This window comes from Acanthopagrus latus, chromosome 12 (genome assembly GCF_904848185.1).
Source record: "Acanthopagrus latus isolate v.2019 chromosome 12, fAcaLat1.1, whole genome shotgun sequence".
NCBI lineage: Eukaryota > Metazoa > Chordata > Actinopteri > Spariformes > Sparidae > Acanthopagrus > Acanthopagrus latus.
In genome coordinates, this window is record NC_051050.1 from 14,854,497 (window position 1) to 14,870,047 (window position 15,551).

The following is a 15,551-nucleotide window of genomic DNA, read 5'->3' on the forward strand; positions in this document are numbered from 1 at the left end:
CTTTAAGCATGCACTGCTGTCACTGTCTTTTATTATCCAAGAGTAGCTTGCTGCTTTTCTTTTGTTTCAGTCTAATATGTGTGTCTCTACCAGAGTCGTCACCAGTGGCAGAGCCTCCCTCCAAACGGGTGAAGATAGAGGAGACCTTCCAGCTGTCAGAGCAGCAGCAGCAGCTGATCCGAGAGGACACAGCCAACAAGAAACTCTGGGACGAAGCCATGGGAAACCTTAAAGAGGGACCGGTATGAATCCAAATATACGCTGACATGCTGTGTTGACAAAGTACCTCACACAGCCTCCTCTTAGAGTCCAACTGAAGTCGCATGTAGTCATCCCCTTTTTGCATTCTAGAATAGTGATGTTTTTTTTTTTAAATGTATTGTTAATAGTTTTATATTGTTAAAAACAAGAAAAAAGGTAGATCAGAATTAATCCATTTTCCCAGCTGGACGTGCGTGTGTTGGTCTGCTTTATTGACAGCAGCTGTCATAGTACTGGTAGAAGACAAGAGACAAAGTCTTCAAACTAACACTGTAGCTGCTTATTGCGGGCAGGCAGCTTGTAGTTAGCAGTGACTTTTGAAGAGTAAAGACCACACCAGAATGTAACCAGACCGAAGTGACGTGTACACATACGTTTACGTGCTGTTTGATGTGCTGCAGCTAAGCATCTAATTATCTATCCAGCCCATCACTATGAATTATTGACAGGGCTTCCAGGTACGAAGAGTGAAGCCAATTGCAGAGGCATGGGCTGACTCAACTGGTTTAAAAAATAAGCGTGATCTTATTGAAGCTTCATGAAAATTACCTTCCTTTTTTACTTGATTTATTACCCAATTTATAAATTATGGTCCAGTTAAGAGTACAGGTGATTGTATGGTTCAGGGCAGCACTACCTTGTGATTGACTAGTCGCTACTATGGCAAATCCTCAGATTCTCCCTCAGATCCAAAAAACAAGATGGCGATAGACTTAGTGCCAAACTCAGTAACATCATGGTTGGTTAATCAAGGACACAATCTAACTTTGACTGTGCACGTGTTTACTTTTGAGTTAGCTGAAAGTCTTCCTGAATAAGTGAAGTCAATTCTTTAATTATTGTTAAGCAGAGCTCGATGTTAATTCGTGACAGGTGAAATAGCAATATCAGCAACCTATGTCTGAAAGCAGATCATTTTTCAACTGTTTCTACAGTTAACACATTTTTCTCGTGTGTCTGTCTACATCTATAAAAAGAATTTTCTGCGCAAGATGGAGCAGATCTTCATGTGTGTGTGCTGCCAGGAGCTGGCCTTCCAACCCATCACCACCGTCTGCTCACACAATGTTTGCAAGGTGTGTACCGAGCACATTCGTTTGTAATCATCACTACTCAATACCCCTGTCCTTGCATCTGTGTGTGAATGTCCCCCTACCGTCCTCTCTCCCCAGACGTGTCTCCAGCGGTCGTTCCGAGCGCAGGTGTACACCTGCCCCGCCTGCCGCCACGACCTGGGCAAAGACTACATGATGACCCAGAACGTGACGCTTCAGATGCTGCTCGACCAGTTCTTTCCCGGCTACAGCAAGGGCCGATGAGGAGGTCGAAATCACGTTTATAAGTAGAAAACGTACATACACGCACATAAGCATCCATTCTGTGCACCCACGTATACTGTCAAGTACCTAGAGCTCCACTTTAAAAACGCATTGCGCACACATACTGTACTTACCCACGGGCAAATGTATATTGCATATACAGCCATTTATGTATACAATCATTCATACACAAACAACCTCAGTAGGGACTGACCTCATCTGCTGAACTTGGACTGTCTCCATTAACATCACCAGCCTGAAATTCAAAACCAAGGACATTTTTTAACCTCCTTACTCCTGCCACACAAAGATAAACGCACAAAAGGAGCCCCAATTCATACCCACGAGCCACCTCAAGATATTAGCTCATTTTTTTTCGTTTGCCCCCCTTCACTGTGTTGTCCACTGGTTCCACAAATTGACACACGGCACATCCTTTGAGTGCAAATTCCTCCCCGGCAATATCACAAAAATCATCCGTTAGACTCCTGCCAACCTGTACGCATTTTGTGTACCATGTTCTCAGTTTTACACCAAACCACTGAGCCGAGCTGCTTCATACGTGTGCAGTTAGTATTTTACTCAGCTGACAAATAAAGGTGCTAGTTTAATACGATGTAGGCACAGCGGGACGGGCATTTTCACAAGGTTACTGAAGACACACAGATGAGATAACACCTCCTGCATAACATTAAGGCACCCACAGAGTTGGCTTGTTGCAGCGAGGTAAAATTAGAAAAGTCAAGAATTAACATGTATTTATAAATGGAAATGAAGCACACACAAAATGCTTTATGCCCTTGAAGCACTTTATCAATGACGTGCAGCAGACTTATTCTGTAGGTTAATCAGGACCATGTGCTAGCATCCTGCTAGCTGCTCACCTCACTTGGAATAATGCCTGTTAGCCTTGAGCTAATACGAGTAGCTAAGAGAGTTAACTTTGAGTACATTTGTAGAGAAATTTTGGCAGCTGTGTCTGTTGTTTGTTGTTTTTTCTGAAGTGTCAGAAGACATCTGAGCGGCAGCCTTATGGTGAACATAACTCTCTCCTTAGATTTTATGTGGAATCAAAAGAAAAAAAGGCATTTACTTTATAAACATACCAAAGACAAAAGGCTGTAGAGCAGGTTAAGGACAAATACATTTTAGAAATCTGCTTTAAAAAACACAATTTCTAGAGAGGAATCACGCCTAAAAAATAAGACACATGATATACTTGTGAAGTATAAAACTGCACCAATTTATCATCTTTTTTTTAAGCAAGGCACTTTTTGTTTCAATCCAAGCACCTAAAAATAAATTACAAGATAAACAAACGTGTACTGCCAGTTGTAAATCTCTTCCATAAGTTGAGGTTCACTCGCTCTTTCATGTTTCTTTAATCAGATGAACTCTAGATGAGTACGTTCTGATATTTCCCTTTAATCTGTCTCCCAGAGAAATACTGTAATGATGCAGTGAAAAAAAAATTAAAGATTTTCATGCAGCGTCCTGACATGCTTAAAAAGCGTTAGGTGCACTGCCGGCATAGAAGGGCGCGCTGTGGTTGTCCCTGGTGTTACTAAGCAACCACAATCAAGCAGGTCTTCACACAAAGATGGGTAGCATTTATTGGGCTCAGCAGATATTCATCTGTTATTGTTCTGTTGGTTTTTGTTAGACTTATGTCAATTTTCGCTGCAGAGCTCTGGGTATCCAGCACAGTTTGGTTCTACTTCATTGTAGAAAAGCAGTTTAATGTGTGAGTTATTTGTTGTCACATTAAATCCAGAAAATGGAGATGCGTCTGTCACAGTGAACTGGAAAAAAGTAGGCAGGTGTCTTCTCTTCCCTGACAAAGAGCTTTTCTAATCAACATTATAGTGTCCCTCAGCTTCCGGTGGTGCGAATCCACATAGCCATCAAAATGTGCATTGCTTCTCAATATACAGTACATAAGCTAGATAGAAATGCACTGAGTCACTAGTATGATATTGTCATGTATTCACTAGTTCAGACCAGCAGGAGATGGATAAGAGTGCCTTGTAGGACAAAAAAACTGTTAAGTACTGAAAGTTGGCATTTGATGCCCTGGTCAGTTTCCTGATATTGTTATCTTGTTCTCTTCAACCAGAAATTTTACCTTTAAATTTACTGATTTAAAATGTTAGATTTAGACCTTTTTTTTGAGGCAGACTCCTCATATGGCTGCTTCAGTCAAGACACTTGACACAATTGTTGTAGAAATAAGCTGATATTCCTTAAAATAAATTATCAAAGTTGTTTAGTTCAGTGTTGGTAGGTTTTCAAGAGTGCGTATGTGAGAGTTGAGTCATTTTTAGACTATTGAATGTTTCAATAGGTCATGTTTCAGTACACTTGGCATACAACATGACATTAAATATTCGTTTGAAAAACATTTGTTTGTACCTGGTGAAGTGTGAGTCGCAAAAGTAGAGGAGTGAAACAGATGGATGTAGGTTAATCATTTAACAGCAGCACTTAGGACACACGAGGCAAAGGACCCACCAGGATTTTCATCCTTGCATACATCCTTGTATTTGAGAGAGAGCGAAGCCTGAGGTGACACCATGGTGGAAAAAAAAGGCAAATCTTAAAAAATGAATGACGGGAATGTTTTGACAGTTACTGATCAGGCCTGATGTCTGTAGAACTTAAATATAATACAGAAACAGATTTCTTGACACAGACTGTTGGTTTTAAGAGACGAGAGAGGAAACAAGATAATTTGTTTTTGAAGTGATGGATAACAGTACATGTTTCTATGGATCAGGAGCAAAGTGTGACTTCTAAGAGTAGTATCTTGTAATGCAGTGAGCGTAGGTCTGGAATGGTGACGTTTTGTTCATGGTTTCACACATTTTCTGGCTACATTAGTTGTATTTAGTTACGTGAATGTTTTCACGTACCGATTACCAGTCAGTTTGAGACAGCAGGTCTGTGTGGGTTCAGGGTGTAACCTCAAAACAAAACAGAAGCATGAGGAACTCTTTGAGATTATTAGATCCAACACACCATTGAACGGCAGATATAAACAATGCAAAAATACACAGATGTGAGCTCTCCTTAGATGCAGCAACTTCTTTATTCTCTTACAACAGGTAACTTTTGCTTTTGTATGCAAACCTTTTCTAATATTTTACTATCCAGTTGGTTCAGCCTCACATAAATTAGTACCTTATAAGAATACCTCCACAAGAAGGAAGACCAATAACTGTTATAATCCTACAGAAAAAGACTACATGTCATTTACTCTTTACTTTACTTTTTTTTTTTTTTTTACAGGATCTTGTTGTATATAGTCCCCTGAACAGTTTGACAATCCTTAACCTTTCTTGATGTGATTTTTAGTATTGTTACAATATAAAAACGTATGCCGTGCCCATATACGTGTTCCTGAAATAACGTCACAGATACAATAACATCCAGAGAAAGTGAAAAAAAAAAGAAAAAAAAATCTATTCTGTACAGCAGGTATGCAGGTATGCAGTTGTATGGAAGCCCATTTCTGCCAGTTAAAAAAAATGAAAACTTTGCTTTGATTGAAAACAAAACAGAAAAAAACCCCCATGGTAAGTCATAATTATGAGATTTAAAAAAGTCAAAATAATGAGATAAAAAGTCAAATTTATGAGATAAATGTAAACTTTTTATCTCATTATGCCTTAACTTAATTTTGACTTTTTTATCACATAATTATGACTTACCATGGGAATATTTTTTTTCTTTAACTGGCGGAAATGGGTTTCCATACAATTGATTCTTATCCGGTGCTAATATGGTACTTTAAAATGTCCAGGGTTGGCAGGTCTGATAGGAAATACAAAACAAAAAAAAAAACATGTCATGGAGAGCAGCAGCACAGTCTCTGCACTGATCTGTAATCTGGACGTGGAGTGCGCTGAATTTCAGATCACGTATCTGAGTTTGGTTTTGTTGGAAAAAATGTAGCCCCTCGTTCACCGACAGCATCACGTTCACCTGTGACAGCCTTCTGTGCACAGCCATGTTAGGTGTAGAGCTGAGCTGCTCCACACATCAGTTTCTTACTGCTCCGTTTCAGGTCAGAAGTGGGGAAAAAAAAAACAACAACAAAAAAACCCGTCTGTCTGACCCGTCACCGCGGTCGTAAACCGTCACTTCCTCCCCTCTCATTGGCCGGCTGTTTGTTTGTTTGTGGTGATGTCCTTGTTTCTGTTCAATCATTCAGGATTTTTTTTTTTTTTTCAACAACATGCAAGTACAAATGCTACTATGGTCTTTAAAGCTAACTGTGATGTGCATTACTTCCACTGTTGCTCAATCTTGTTCAAAGATTATTTTCTTTCTTGCATTGACTGGCAAGCTAATTATAGCTCTCATTTCTTTCTCTGCTGTGACTTTGGCACCCTCTCCTCTCTCTCTCTCTCTCTCTCTCTCCGCTGTCTCCTGCCCTCCGTGAACCTACAGTACTAACAGTTTTTAGACGTCTTGTGGACGCTTGGCTTCAGTGATGTGTTTTGTTTGTTTGTTCTTTTTTTTATTTTTTTTTATTGCACTCTTGAAGAAAAAAGTTTGAAAAGTCGCTCTTAATTTTTCCTAGAATGCTTACTATGATCTATGTCAGTACGCCATCTTTCTACCATTTTAGTTGCTTCTCTTCTATTTTAATCATTAGTCATTTTTATGTGGCAACCTCAAACATTCGCAGCATAACGCCAGTCTGAGGAGTTTCATTGCTTCATATTGTGATCTGAAATTTTATACATGTCATAATAATACTTGATATGTACCTATTAAATATTTGGATTCCAGAAAAAAAAAGCTTCCTTTCTCTTTTGTCCTGTAAATGACAGAAATTATGACGCCGTAAAGACCGATCATACTGAGTGATGCTAATGTCTGCACCGTGGAATGAATATCTAAAGTGGTCAAGCAGAGCATTCCGCTCCCACTCCCAAATGAATTTACAGTGATGTTAATCACAACTCTCTGACATTAGGCCAACTAATTATAGCTTTTTAAATAGAAGATGTGTTATAAAATCTCCCTGAACCCATTAAAGATGCACATTGCAAGATTTATTTTAGATTTTGCAGGTGTTCTCACCTCATGAATTCTCTTCACCAAACTGCTGGTGGTTGATTCTGTGCTCTGATGAATGGGATCATACTTCAGAATTATTTCCCTTTCTTGATCTAAATGGTAATTGCTCATTTTGTGGGATTTTTCCTTCATTTGTCTTCCATAGCTTAGTGAAACATATTGCCGTAGTAAAATAAAAGATGAAGTTTAAAGCTTTTTCAGACTTTAAAATTAGCACTTAATCACTATTATCCTCGTCGGTAAGTAGTGGTAAGAACATGTCAAATTAATCAGGTACAGCAGAATTACACTTTCGAAAATTGACTTTGTCGCCGTACTGTTTTAACAGGAGACAAGACGCATAACACTGAACAGGCATCACAGGAACTTTAAACTGCAGCTTGAGCTGTGCTCTCAAACAACAATCGATAAAACATTAAATCTATAAAATGTCAAAAAAAAAAAAAAAAAAAAAAAAGAACAAGGGAACTCAGTCGAGGGCGCACGTCTGCCATGGCCTAATAGTCTCCTTTAAGTGAATCAAGCCAAATCCAATGCCAAATAAAACATAATTAAATCTGCAGAATTGTTTTTGGATTCACGTTAAACTGTGCTCACTCATCACTCACCAGCCACCTAAATAAATACACATGATTTTTCACATTCCTGGATCTGCCCCTTAATACAGATCTGCACCAGTAAATGGAATCTATTCGGTGCCGAGACACATCCTTCATCAAGTTTGGTGGGAAATATTTTTTGTCTAAACCTGTTCGCAAACCAACCAACCAACCAACAAATGGACACGGCTGAGGTAAAAATGGTCAGCGCAGTCTCCCACGACCCAAAGTGACATGTTCATATTGCTTCTTATGTCCAGCCAACAGTACAAAACTCAAAGGTTCTTCGATTACAATCATGAATGATAAGGAAAATCAGCAAATCCTTAAATTTAAGTACCTTGAATCAAAAAACTGTTTGACATTTTTGCTTGAGAAGACAGAAAACTTTTAATCATCGACGATTAAAATAGTTGGCAATTTATTACGCCATTGAAATGGAACATTCATTTCGATCAGTTCCAATTAAACTGCAATGGCCCTTTTATAATGGAAGCCATTTTGACGCGTCACACCGTGAAAATGAACAGGACAAAACAATGATTGCTGAATTCCATTTAGCTGCTTCATTTTCAGGTGCCTGGTTTGTTGCACGTGCTGCTGCCTCACTGGTCCCGGCTTACTGGGACACTTGTACAGAACAAAACCGTTGTTAAGGTTATTAGTGACACCTGTGCTTTCCCTGTTGCTGCACATCAGAATAGCTGCGGGGGTGGGGGGCATGATCAGAATCTATGAACCAGGTGTTGCATCTGCACAGCCACATAGCTGTCTGATATACTAAATGTGTATTAGTAACAAAAGTAATCAAGTAAATTCTACATATGACCCCTATGACTATATATACTGTATGCTAAAGGCTGGCAGATTACTGGATTTGACATTCAGCGTTTCTCTGATTATTTGGATCAGTGTTCTTTAAATGCGATAGCCAATTCAGTTGAAAATATACTTCTATGGCTCTGATGCAGTGTGCAATCTACGGAGTAACTAAAGCTGTCAAATTAATGGAGTGCAAGTACAATAGTTGTAGAGTGGAAGTATAAAGTAACAGAAAATGGAAATACGCAAGTTACGTACCTGAACTACCTTGAAATTGTACTTGGGTACAGTACAGAGGAAATGTATATATAATATGTGATCACCAGACTACTTTGTGTTGTGTTATGTTAACATAAAAAAACACAAGTTAATAGAGTAGGTACACACCATCTATCATGCTGCGTATGCACAAAAAGGTCTACTTAAATTATGAGAAATCACCTGTGTGTGTGTGCATTTGTGCTACGACCTTAAGATCATGTTAATAAACTGTTCTGGATGACTGCAGTCCAGCACAATGCATTATCATTATGTGCAGGTAACTGGAGGACCAGTGAGATACCTCATATCTCACAGGCTTCCTGGGGCCATGACCTTTGTTTGTGTAACTACACATCCAACAGTTCTGCACCCTGCAGATGTAACCTTAGCATAAGATGTTGGACAGTCATGTGTAGTTCAGCATCCTGTGGAGCCTCCTGGTGGCATGAAGACACAGGACATGCTCTGGATGTCTGCCCTGCTGCTCTTTTATAACTGACCTGATTTCACACAGATTACATTTTGGATACTAGTGACCTGGGGCCATTAAATGTGCATTTTAGCATATAGCAACACATAATAAGATGACTATAAATAAAAATGGTTAATTAAATCAATCCCTGATTGTGTATTAGATTTAATATTAAATGTGTGCCCTCTTTAATCCACCATTCAGTAGTGTATTAGTGAACCCCCAGCTGTTATATCAGGCAGAAAAATGATCCGCCCGAGGCTTTACACACCATCGTTTTCACCGTCTGGATAGTTTCAAAAGTTAATGGATCTCCCTTATCAGATTTTCTTTGGAGTTTAGTTGAAATGTGCTGGAGAAAAGGTACAGTAAACAAATGGGTTGTTTTTATTTGTTTTATTATCACAGAAGCACAACAGGTACCACTATGCAGGTGAACAACAAACTCATAACTATCATATGAAAAAAATAGTTAAAAGGAATGCTAATCCAGAAAAACAAATCCAATCATATCACAGCATTTTTTTAACCTTCAAAACAGAAAATACTACAATGTTGTCAGATATACATGGCATAAAGAAGCAAAAACGCACTTTGGATTATTCACTTTGTACCAATTCACTCACTGTAGGATCTTTTACTTGAACCGCCCACATCAGACGTGCATTCATCTTTTCACTCCAACTCGAGTCTAAATGGATTCACTATCCAGCTACGAAGTACCAATTATTGGGGCTGTCGCTCAAAAGTTACGTTTAAAAATCCTAATACTTTTGAGAAGAGATTAATGCTACAAATAAAACTGGTCCCGCTGAAATGTATTTGTTATAGAGAAACTATGGGACAAATTTAAAGTCATTATTTAGCCAATCAAAACAAAAGCTGGAGTACCCGAGTGTAAACCTGATGACCTTTTTTTGTACATTCAAGAAATGAAGAATCCTCCACCTTAATGTATCATAAAAGGAAAAATCAATAAAAACAAAGACTTGACAAAAAATGGAAATTATACCAGAATTTAACTTATAGCTTCAACAACTGTAATGATTTAAAGTCCAAAAAAACAAAAAGGTTCCCTCCTTTTAAGGTGACAACACCAATTAAACTTAAATGAAAAACAGTTTAACACAGGAAAGATAAATGGTGGAAAAATGCACAATTTACATATTCCCTTGAACACAAAACACATGGGGAAATGAATACTTGCATACAGAGAGCTACCGCTGAGGGTTTAACACAGACGGTGGTGTGTATGAGTCAGCTGGGACGGGATGGACAAACGTACAATGGGAAGTTAGCAGAGGGCGGAGGGGTTGTCCGGGGGGCTACTCCTCGTCCGAGGAGTCCCTGTCAAAATTGTAGGCCATGAAGAAAACGTCGGGTCGCGGTGGGACGAGGGCATGGCCCGGTTTCACAATCTCAAAGCCCAGGAAACTGAATGTACGCACCAGTTTAGCTGCAAGAATAACAAGGCAGGGCCAACAGATGTTACGATGCAGTAAGAGTCAGAACACAGAAGGCAAAGCAATTATGTAATTGAAATTGTTTGGAATGAAAAAGGTGTGCTGGAAAAACAGGGTTGTTAGCACATACCACGATCATCTCTGTTCTTGTAAAAGCAGACAAACACGCTAACGACTTTCAGATGTTCTTCGGCATATTCCAGGAGAGACGCAAAACTGGGTGGAGAAAAGATGGCAGCTCAGGTTAGAAACTAGAAAAACTGCATTTTTAACAGTCGGGACAACAACAACTGGCCAAGTCTCATGTATATCCTATAAAACGAGGTTGGCTTTCTGATTATTTTAATGTCTCTGCTTGAAAATATTGTCCCCTCTCATGTTTCAAAAGTAAGGACAGGCTCAGACTACAGGAGTTTTAAAAATCAGGCCACACCACAACGTTCTTCCATCCAATCTCAAACATGCACACACTACAAGTTTTGAAAATGATTAAACATCACACATTACTGAGATTATCGGATGTGAGGAAGCAGATGTAAACAAAATGGAGACTGCGGTGTAACAACTTCCTGTAGTAATGTTTATTGTTTGCAGTAAGAAAAAACTAAAGCAGAGGAGGACATGAGTCTCAATGAGAAGATGGTTGAGGATGAGATTAATGAGTCCACTCACCTCATCTTAACAAACATTTGCCAACTTTCATGTAATATTTGTCTCATTCCAACTTTAAATGCCTCTTTACGCTCCTGTAACATGGCCCAAGTGTGCGATTGTAATGACTATATTCTACTTGGCCTCACCTCTCCTTGCTGCCTTCAGGAAGAGGGTCAAGAGGTATCTCCACGTAGAGTGCGCTGCTGCTCAGGACAGCATCCCACTGTATTGTCTTGGAAATGGTGGGACGACTTTGGAAGTGGAGTATCCTAGGGCGACCGTTCCCTGCTGGCTCCTCCGTTACAGTCAGCTTTCGGTCCTGGAATCACAAATGCTAGTAAGGAACACATCTGAATACAGCAGTGGGTGCTGTTTAAGCAATTACAAGTTAACTGGCGCACACATGGGCCTCGTTATCCCGCCAGCAACTCTGGTCAAGCAGAGAAACTGAGCCTGTAAATAAACTGAACTCAGGGAAAAGGATCCGATTTGTCACTGCTGACTGTGGATAACTAAATGGTTCAAAAAACCTGGTGCGTTTTCCTCTACTGTGTCAACAAACTCACACTGCATCATGTGACAGGAAATGGTTTCACTGAGGAGGGCACTTCTTCCTCTGACAACAAACGCTTACCCCATGACTACATTCTAAGCCGCAAGTGTGCGACTGTGCGTGCGTGTTTCAAGACTTACTGAGTAGAGTGGCCGAGCTGAAGGAGTGTGATCCCGTGTGCCATTCCCTCGCCCACCTGGGATCTTCAGGGGTGGGAGAGGGGCATCAGGAGCACCACAGAGGCCCCGGGCCGCGGGTACTACTACAGTGCAGGGACAGACTGGATGGGGAAGAAAGAGAGGGGTTTATGGTGAGGTTTTGGTTTTTGAGGCGTCTTTTGTGCAACTATAACCTCAGTGCCATGTCATGGGACTCAACACAGACAAATGTGGGCATTTGCCAACCGTGCAGCGATTTAATCTCACCGACAACTTCAAAGCAACTACAGGCTTTTATTCCTTCAATTAAATTGAGGATTTCTGCATCTCAGTGCTCACAAACAAAAAGGTTGAAGGGGCAAAAAAAAACTTTAGCAATATAAAAACTGTTTTCTGGACTGAAGTTGTGCTCCCCCTTTTTCTTGTTATGGCCCATACATTTCAAATATTTACATGCAGCTTACTGTGTCTACCATCTATGCTACCCTTCCATCTCATCTCTAACCCAGCAAAAATTCCAAGCTCTCTGTCCTGTAGCACTGAACAAATTTTAAATCATTTGTCTGGGTAGGATGCACTTCCCACATCATGGCCTTGGTTTTCTTCATATCAAGTTTGAATACACTTCTTGTGGCCATTCAGACAGAGGCGCTTACCAATGTAATGTAAAATTAACTGTGCTTTTCAATGTGTGTTTTCTCTGGTTTTGTAGCAATAAAATTTAGCAACATCCAAATTCTGATAAGTTTTCCAAGTTGTAAACTTAAGCAAATACCTGCACTCAAGTGCTAAATCCACAACATGTGTTACACAAGCAGGTCCTGGTGTTATTTCAAACCACCTTCTGTCTGTGTTGGATAAAACAATAGCACTGTGTCTTACAGAGCTGTTAACCTAACGTTTTTTTTAAGAGCGGCGCACCAACACAGCAGGATGCGGTGGGAGGCAACCAACCAAAGATATTTGCTGCTAAAAGCACAAACCCATTATTCTACTTCTACTCATTGTGGTTAGTTGAAAGAGCCCATGTAAGTTACACTCAGAGCCCAAGTCGAAGAGTTTACCAAGCTGCCAGGTAAACACACTGCATCTTGTGACCTAGTACACATTGATAAACAAAGTACTGAATAAAGCAACTGTGCAACGGGCCGATTACATTCAAAATAAACAATAAATGAGCCGACGTCAGGAGGGTTAGCGTTAAGGTTAAAACTTTTTTTTTCTCCTCGATATATTTAGCAGGTTTTTTTTTCTCACTGTATAGATTATTTGTTAGTTATATGAAAATGGAAGGTTGCAACTCAATAATGTTATTGCATCCACAATGTTTTCATTCCGAATGCATCTGTCAATTGTTTTCTTAATTAATCAATAAGCTGATGTCCTAAAAAAATCTATTAAATTTTGAAAAATGTCAATCAGTTTCTCGAAGCCCAGCGCAACACCTTAAAATGTCTTTTTTTCTGACTGGAGCTTCTTCAGTGTGAATATCATTTATTTCTTTACTCCACAAACACTTAAACTGACCAACTTAAAATGATTGGAGAATAACTGAATAGTTGACAACTGAAGGATTAATTGTGGCAGCTCCAGTAAAAATAAAATGGCTATGACACCGTGAACAATTCAATTTTACTAAAATTTAAGGGGATGTCATACAAAATATATCAAAATATACAAATAAAAGACAATGCTGCTAATTTGACCAACTAAGATAGTATGAAAAAAAAGTATTTTTACTTCAGGTTACACTCCTCAATTAACAGCCTACTACCAGCATATGTAACAAAGGAAAGGCATCAAATCCTCAGGTTTGAGAAATACAAGTGATTATGACAAGACAACCCAAAATATATATATATATATATATATATATATATATATATATATATATATATATATATATATATATATATATATATATAAAAATATAAATATAAATATAAATATATATTGCTGCAAATTACTTTGTTGTCACTAGACAATTAAAATATTTGCCTCATCAACTTTGCCCAAACTCATTTACTATGCCACATAACTGTACTTCAGCAGCTGTCGGGGTCAGGTCATGTTCTCGCAAAAGAAATTTTTCAAACCCATTTTTAATGACTCTCGATCCATAAAACATGGTCTGGTTAACGGTTAAAGTAATAAAGCAAGTCCATCCGCTTCGCTGTACAAAGGCTGTTTGGCGCTGGGCCACTAGCCAATAAAGCGTTTTCACTAGAAGTACCACATTCATGACAATGCTGTGTCCCAACCTTGATAACGATTTCTCATGTGTACCACCGCATCACCGTGTGCACTCACTTCCTGCTGTCTCGAGGCTGCTGCAGTAAACTGACAGTTGCGTAATGATCAACCTGACTCCGTTGTCAGCTCACGAGAACAACGTGGCCACAATCATGCAATCATCTGATCACTTTACTGGCAGGAATGTGACCTAGAGTCATTTACGATCTGCCTTAACTGAAGTCATAAAATTGAATAAGTTAAAGTTATGTGATTACAGTGGGCCGAGACTAAATTGTCTATGAAATGTCTATTTAGTGATGAATACGTACATTGTTTAACAGGCACTCGTTGCCGGCGACGTCAAATATTTGACGCTACATTAATTTCTAGCCATTCACTGTAAGCCAGCAGTGTTTTTCCTACACATCGAAGTCGGTTTGATCTTGACACAATAAGACATGAGAAGATCTGACAGTCTAAATCTCTTATCCGTTGACAGTTTACCCTCCGCTGTCACCTAAACAGATAATGTAAATAATCAGCATTCTCCTGAACAAATATCTATCGTTTGACTGTTTATGCTAACAAGTTAGCTAGCTGGCGCAGTCATCTACAGTGACGTACCAGAAGTTCGACGATGCTCCTAGCTAACATTAGCTCGCTAATGCTGCTCAAATTGTCTCTATCGACCAGCCAAAGAATATCGGTGCGTCGACTAATTTTCACTTAAAAACCTTACAAATAAAATCATAGCCATTTCTGTCACACGACATAAGGCTGTTGCTTCGGTATTACATGACAAGCGTACATTTAAAGTTGAACGCGTTTCACTTCCGCTTTCTGCGCTTGCTAGCTAGGTTACTGTAGCTTAGCCACCCCTCCCCCACAGCCCGGTTAGCTAGCTAGGTGAGGTATTTTTTCATCGTTTACTTACTTCCCAATCATGTCACAAATACCGCTACTCAAGTCCGCCATGGTAGTAAAAGTCTGTGGTTTTCCTTCTTTCTCGCGAGCAAAGCAATGACTGTTTAGGATCCGCTGGAGGTTGGATTTTACCATCCGGCCTCGGGTAGAGACACGACGGGCTGACTGCTCTCTGCTATGCTCAGCTGGGTAGTGGACGATGAGACAGTCGGAGCGGCTAAAAAAGACAGGGGTCAATTCACCTCAGTGAAAATCAGCCACTTCCGCTAATGTCTTTCAAAATAAAAATCAAATGAATGGAAGACGTTTATAGTCGGGCACACAGGGCTGAGTTCGTATATTTCCAATACAAGAGATAGGATAATGATTAAATTAGGAATATTGTCAAAAACATGTCGGACTGTAAATGACCGATTACATATTCGTTTCCACCATCAATCCAATTTTAGCTCATGGAAAGAAAAACAAATGTTTTGTGTAGTTATCTGTGGGATCACAGCTTAATTGCCAATTTGGAAACAGCTTACAGTGTTTTGACAAAAAGAAAAAAAAAGAAATCTGTTCTTCTACCTCTAACTTTTTACCAGCTTTCAACTTTGGTCTCTGGTCTTCAACAGTGGTTTAAAACTGTTATAAAGACGCCTAGTTGATGCTAAAATAAATAAATAAATGAATAAATAAATAAAATCTCTTAAGCTGCTCTTAAAACAAACAAAAAAAACTGCAAACATGTTGTTTTCTC

At 39.3% G+C, this 15,551-nt stretch overlaps 2 protein-coding genes across 3 annotated transcripts in view; one reads left to right on the top strand and one right to left on the bottom strand.

Moving 5' to 3' along the window:
* Window positions 1-6,386, top strand: part of LOC119029826 (E3 ubiquitin-protein ligase UHRF2-like) — a 33,094-nt gene extending 26,708 nt beyond the window's left edge. The window contains exons 14-16 of one of the 2 annotated variants that reach the window (XM_037116970.1): window positions 94-242; window positions 1,239-1,337; window positions 1,434-6,386. In XM_037116970.1, the coding sequence (XP_036972865.1) occupies window positions 94-242; window positions 1,239-1,337; window positions 1,434-1,580 (395 nt within the window). In that variant the 3' untranslated portion in view covers window positions 1,581-6,386. The remainder of the gene's footprint in view (window positions 1-93; window positions 243-1,238; window positions 1,338-1,433) is intronic. The other variant, XM_037116971.1, reaches the window with a different exon arrangement.
* A 2,816-nt stretch (window positions 6,387-9,202) lies between these two features.
* oaz1b (ornithine decarboxylase antizyme 1b) lies at window positions 9,203-15,022 on the bottom strand. Its single transcript, XM_037117519.1, is given in 6 exon segments — window positions 9,203-10,278; window positions 10,416-10,501; window positions 11,086-11,258; window positions 11,633-11,719; window positions 11,721-11,772; window positions 14,820-15,022. Coding segments are annotated over 6 exon segments (654 nt in total). The 5' UTR covers window positions 14,945-15,022; the 3' UTR covers window positions 9,203-10,147.
* Window positions 15,023-15,551: the final 529 nt, after the last annotated feature.